The sequence below is a fragment of the Peromyscus eremicus genome, chromosome 1 (genome assembly GCF_949786415.1).
Source record: "Peromyscus eremicus chromosome 1, PerEre_H2_v1, whole genome shotgun sequence".
In the NCBI taxonomy this organism is placed as follows: domain Eukaryota; kingdom Metazoa; phylum Chordata; class Mammalia; order Rodentia; family Cricetidae; genus Peromyscus; species Peromyscus eremicus.
Genome location: NC_081416.1, coordinates 94,682,109 through 94,688,411, shown reverse-complemented (window position 1 = coordinate 94,688,411; position 6,303 = coordinate 94,682,109). Strand labels below are relative to the sequence as shown.

General features: G+C 35.8%; 1 protein-coding gene across 1 annotated transcript; it reads left to right on the top strand.

Moving 5' to 3' along the window:
• Window positions 1-655: 655 nt before the first annotated feature.
• On the top strand, window positions 656-1,624 carry LOC131909445 (olfactory receptor 10A5-like). The gene has a single exon (XM_059261117.1). It carries the CDS (start codon window positions 665-667, stop codon window positions 1,622-1,624), a length of 960 nt encoding a protein of 319 aa, XP_059117100.1. The 5' UTR covers window positions 656-664.
• The last annotated feature ends 4,679 nt before the right edge of the window (window positions 1,625-6,303 follow it).

Genomic DNA, 6,303 nt, shown 5'->3' with positions numbered 1-6,303 from the left:
TTAACTGAGTAGGTAAAAAAAGAATTACAATTTTGTGAGCTGAGGTAGCCTGCAGTTCCTACAATGAAGGTGTTGCATTAATCTTACCTGCTAAATTAGTTTTTAGACATACCTTCCTCCTTTTCCTGCTATGAATCAAAACAAAAATCTAATAAACTGTATACTTTGTCAAAGTGTTCTGGAGGCATAGTCTCTGAGGCACTCATAAAAATACCTATTAATTTTGTTATTAAATTTGTTATAATGAAGATTGAAACAGTGACATATTGATTAAGGAAAATATATAATGTATAAGTAGAATTTTTATACTGTTTTTTCACTTGATTCTACTTCTTTGCCTCAGGATATTTTTTATTGAGCCTAGTTACTAAAGTATTTTAAGTGTAAAGGAAGCATGGGACTGCAGAAAAATGCTCAATTTGTTTTATAAAGTGAATAATTTTTTTAAAAGAATAAAATAAAGGAAATGATTACCAGTATCAGAGTTCTAGTGTTTGGTCTATATCCTTGTCTTTGTTTTTAGGCAGCACAAGGTCCTTTTTTCTTCAGCAGATCTAATTTTAGCTCTTTCCCTGACAATTATCAGGAGTCTGAAAAACAAATTCAGAATCTGATTTGTACAATCAAGAATCTATGTCTATGAGCGCATGTGATATTTGTGTCCATGCCCATGGGTGCAGGAAACTGGTCAAGAGTAACTGAGTTTGTCCTCATTAGCTTCTCTTCCCTGCCTACTGAAATACAGACCTTGCTCTTCCTGGCATTTCTAGCCATCTACCTGGTCACTCTGCTGGGAAACAGCCTCATCATTCTGGTAACCTTGGCTGATCCCATGCTGCAAAGCCCAATGTACTTCTTCCTCAGGAACTTGTCTATCTTAGAGATTGGCTTCAACTTGGTCATTGTGCCCAAAATGTTGGGGACCTTGATTGCCCAGGACACAAGCATCTCCTTCCTTGGCTGTGCCATTCAGATGTATTTCTTCTTCTTCTTTGGAGTGGCTGAATGCTTCCTCCTGGCCACCATGGCATATGACCGCTATGTAGCCATCTGCAGTCCCTTGCACTACCCAGTCATCATGAACCAAGGGACACGTGCCAAACTGGCTGCTGCCTCCTGGTTTCCAGGATTCCCTGTAGCCACTGTGCAGACCACATGGCTCTTCAGTTTTCCATTCTGTGCCACCAACAAGGTGAACCACTTCTTCTGTGACAGCCCACCTGTGCTGAGGCTGGTCTGTGCAGACACAGCACGGTTTGAGGTCTATGCCATTGTTGGCACCATTCTGGTCATCATGATACCCTGCCTGCTGATCCTGTGTTCCTACACTCGCATTGCTGCTTCCATCCTCAAGATTCCATCAGCTAAAGGGAAGCACAAAGCCTTCTCCACCTGCTCCTCACATCTCCTCGTTGTCTCTCTTTTCTATGTGTCTTCGAGCCTCACTTACTTTAGGCCTAAATCAAACAATTCCCCTGAAAGTAAGAAATTATTATCGTTGTCCTACACTGTTGTGACTCCCATGTTGAATCCAATCATCTATAGCCTGAGAAATAATGAGGTGAAGAATGCTCTCAGTCGGACCTTCCGTAAGGCCCTGGCCCTCAGAAACCATATCAGATAAATACCCTCTCTTCTCTTTAAATGTCCACTGGAGTGACACCCACTTGTTAAATGGCTGTTAGAAAGCTCAGTAGAGACAAAAGAGCAGGGAGGTCACTGAGATCCATCTGTACTTCTCTGCCTTCCCATTGTGTGAACTTTGTTTTCTCATCAGTGTAATCTGTATTTTTAGTACTCTGTTGCCAATTTCCTCAAGGTATTTCTTTTGTGAATATGCATGAAAGTGACTTACGCTGTGAACCATGTGGAGCTCCTTCTAATGTGTGCTTGGGATCATATACCAGAAAATACAGTAAAAACCATCAAAAGTCATCCTGGCCCTTTATTTGGCTTTAGACTAGTTTGGTTCCAGGTGTGAAGAAACATCCCTATTCTTCTTCTGTATGATTCTTTTGTTCTTTCCTTTTATTTCACTTCCCCCTTAGGTAGGCAGTTTGGGACCTCAAACAGAGGAAGGTCAACTACTAATCCACAGACATATTTACATAACCTCAGTAGTCTCATTGACTCTTTCCTCAGGCAATTTTAGCCAGGTGGAATAAGCCTATTTTACAGTTCTCCCAATTCCATTTTCAGGCTTTAAACCTTTGTTAAAAAACAGCTGCAAATTTTCACATACTATCTATTATGACACTGTCCTTTGCAAGGCTTTCCCTGGACCTTTGCAGACTCCAGTACAAGTCCTTCTAAGAACACTATTGTGTTGACCCTAGTGACTTTGCATTTCAAAGTTAGGTGCATTGTCAACATGAAAAGACAAAAGGCCATCACAAATGAGTAAGTTAATCAATATTGAGGAGTTCAAATAAAGTCACTGAGAAGAGCAAATTAATTTTATGGCTGAGGAAAGTAAAACCAAAAAACATTTAAACAAATATAACTGGGAAACAATTCTAAAACCCAAGTGTTTGAATATTAGTTTTGTTATTTTTCAGCGCCATATAATATATAGAAATTATTTAGTTCAGAGTCACTGCAAAACAATATTTTATAAGGATAGATTGGAAGAGAAGTGGGTGGGCAAGAGTACATTTGAAAAAGACTTAAAGAGCATACATTTAATACACACTTCAACCACATTAGGAAAAATACAGCTGTATTTATAAAAAAAAAAAATTGAAAAACAAAGAGCTTCACACCAAACCATGTTGATCAGACTTCTTTTGGAGCATCTTTCACTTAATACACACATGGAAAAATTAGAAAATTTATACGAAGATAATCATACTCCTTACACACCTTAAGACTGTAAGCATTCAAGTGAAGAGAGGAGCAATGCTTGTAAAAGAGAATTTACATGAAACGTTCACATACACCAGTCAAGCTCATTTGTGTTATTAGAAGCCAGAAGACTCCTACCCTCAGAGTGCAGGTGAACACAGCCTGAAAGCCATCACAATGTGCTGTAAGTTAATACACTGTGAAACAGTTAGGACATACTGAGGAAATATATGTTCAAGTAAAGAGACCACAAAACACCATACTAGACATGAGGGTTCTAGAGGGTAAGGCTGCAGAGTATAAAACTAGGCAATAAGGGCCAGATGGAGAAGGACTTCGAAATAGCCTAGAGTTAGTTATTTTCCTTCATCCTTTAAATACAAGTTCACTTCCTTAACCATTCTGTCTTCTTCACCTTGTTGGTAGCAATCAATTGTTTTCTGAGGTTATTAAGATCCGTGAACTTATAATAAATATTTTGTTTCAACAATCTTAAATAAATGTTCAAGAATATTCTGCTAATATCTTCTCTTTTGAAAACTTGACAAGATTTTGTTCCCTACATTTTACTTGATGTTTATAACTTGGAGGAATAATAAATGTCTTCATGACAAAAGAAAAAGAGAGGGATTATTACTATCTCTAAAAATGTGACTGAATAACAAAAAAAATGGACATTTCATAGTATTCTTTTCTAAGGTCAAGTTATAATTAATGGGTATAATTACTAGAAGACTATTTTAAATAAGTCATTCATTTTTAGGTACTCTTCTACTTCCAACACTATGGAGAAATAGACTCATCATCAATGCTCTTATTCCTTGGAACTGGGCCATGAATCTAGGCAAATTACACACTCACAATGGAAGTATATAAAAAATTAAAACTCTCTGTAGTTGGGGGTTAGAAATTAAAATGGAAGAGCATGAAAAATGGCTCAGTGGTTAAGAGCACTTGCTGCTCTTGCAGAGGACTCAGATTTGGTTGTCAGCTCCCACATGTTGGCTCACAGCTGCCTATAACTCCAGTTCCAGGGGATCTGATGCCCTCTGAGGGCAAGGCATGCACACAATGCATATACATACAAACAGACAGAACACTCATACACATAAAATAAAAACACATAAATATTTTTAAAAAGAAACCAAAATAGAATACTTTGTTCTAATTAAGAAGTTGCTTCACCTCTTTTCCTCAACAGAACATTGTATTGACGTATATGCTGACATAAAAAATGATTCCAACTCAGTGTATCACCTCCTTGACATAAACACTGGTGTCCCAAGATCTAACACTACCTTGCCTTCATGTCCTCTCTATCTCCAGGATAAATACATGTAATATGCACATATGTAATATGCACTTAATTCTCCATGCCATACTTCCCTCTTTTCCTCTAATGTTTGTTAACTACCTCATGCCTTATTTAAACTAATGTTGCCACAATTACTTTAATATTTATTAGTCTTTATTTTTGAATGCTGAAGCAAGAGATTAGTAATAAGATCACTTATGTTATATAGTAAAAAAAAAAAAACCTCATAATTTAGGAAAAATGCGAACTGCAAAAAGAAAAAAAACAAAACACAAAATTTTTATTACACAAGGACAAACAATGATTTCATTCTATTGCATGTAACTTAATAATCTCTGACCATTGTGGCCTTATCATATGTAATTTTTATTTTATTATATGTATGTAAATTTTATTATACATTTTATTACTTAATATCATTGCCAGAGTTCCAAGATTTGGATATGCAGGCAGTTATTTGTTACACTGAAAGTTTTCTCATCTAAAAATGGAAATAACTATGGTAATTTGCACCCAGAATTGCAACATTTGAGGTGAATAATTAATATGATGAAAGGTCTAAACTCTAAGCATATTTTTTATCCTTCTGTAATTATATGTAAGAATAGGAAATATCTGCTGTTTATAAAATATAAAGCATATTAATATGTATAACTGTCATTATTTAATTCATATAGTTTCTTATTGTCTGTAATTCAATTGGGTTATTTAGCATATATTTATCAAATATATCAAATGATATATTTATCAAATATAAATAGTAATGAGATAAGCATTTGTGTAGTTTGACTTTTTATTAATATAATATTCCATATAGAATTAATGGACCAAAATATATTAAAGATCATATTTTAATTATTTTTCTCATGCATACACTTACTATAAGCCAAGCACTGTACTTATTAGTATTTCCCCGGACAAACATGCATAATTTCTGGTTGATAAAGTGGTTAATTTCATGAAGCAGGCATAATCAATTGACTGTATATTCACTTAATATGAAAGCCTTAATATATGAAGGAAAAGAGATAACTGAAATAAAAAATGGGCAAATTCTTCAATATAGTGGAATGATTTCTTAAGTCATTTTTTTAAATCAGTGAGCAGAAAGAAAAACAGCAAGCTTATAAAAAGTCTTGAGCAAGAAAACATAAACTTGCCCAAAATAGCATTAAGAGAAGACACCAGGAGCTAGAGAGATGGCTCAGCTGTTAAAGGTGCCTGCTGCTCTTGCAGAGGACCAGAAGTCAGTCCCCAACACTGCAGGAAACTGCTCACAACTTTTCAGAACTCCGGCGACAGGCCCTGACCAGTACCCTCTTCTCACATCCATAGTCACCTACACCCATGTGCAGCCAAAACTAAGACACTTCTAGCTTTTAAAAAATATTTCTAAGAAACTGAACAATATTTACTTATTACTATCAAGATAAAACAAAAATTGATCACCTTTAACTCACAGGGATCTCCAAAAGCTGTTAAAGCACTTGAAATTTATACAGTCAGGTTGCTCTAACCTTCATAAATAATAAGGAAAATTGTTAAGACAGTTATTATGAAAGTGGTTATTTTAGACAATTCTTGAGCCATGGCTGACTCTCTGGCATTTAAATGAATGGCACCACACCTTTCAAATTAGAAGTTGTGTGGAGTATGGTGATGGATACCAGTAATTTAAGCAGTCTTAAAGAGAAGGGGGAAAGATCAGAAGTCCAGGGTATTCCTCAGCTAAATACCAAATTCAAGCATGGCCTGGACTACATAAAACCCCATCTCTAAAACAACTAAAATCAAAAGTTTCTTAAATTGCCAAGATGGGGAAGGAGTAATTGCCAAACACATAAAAACAAAGGAATATTTTACAGGCCTTTGTGTGATGTTTAAAGTAAACTAAATCCTGTAACTGAGTTAAGAAATAGGGATATATCACTCCACTGAACAAAACCACAAAAGTAGCAGGTAAAGAAGAACTTACACTGTGAAAATGCAAGAGAAACTGTATTTGAAATTTATTTAAATATTTTTATTTTATAATTAATTTAATTTTACATATCAGCCAAAGATTCCCCTGTCCTCCCTTCCTCCACCCCCAAGCCTTTCCCCCCAATCCACCCCCTCCCCATTCCCACCTCCTCCAAGATAAG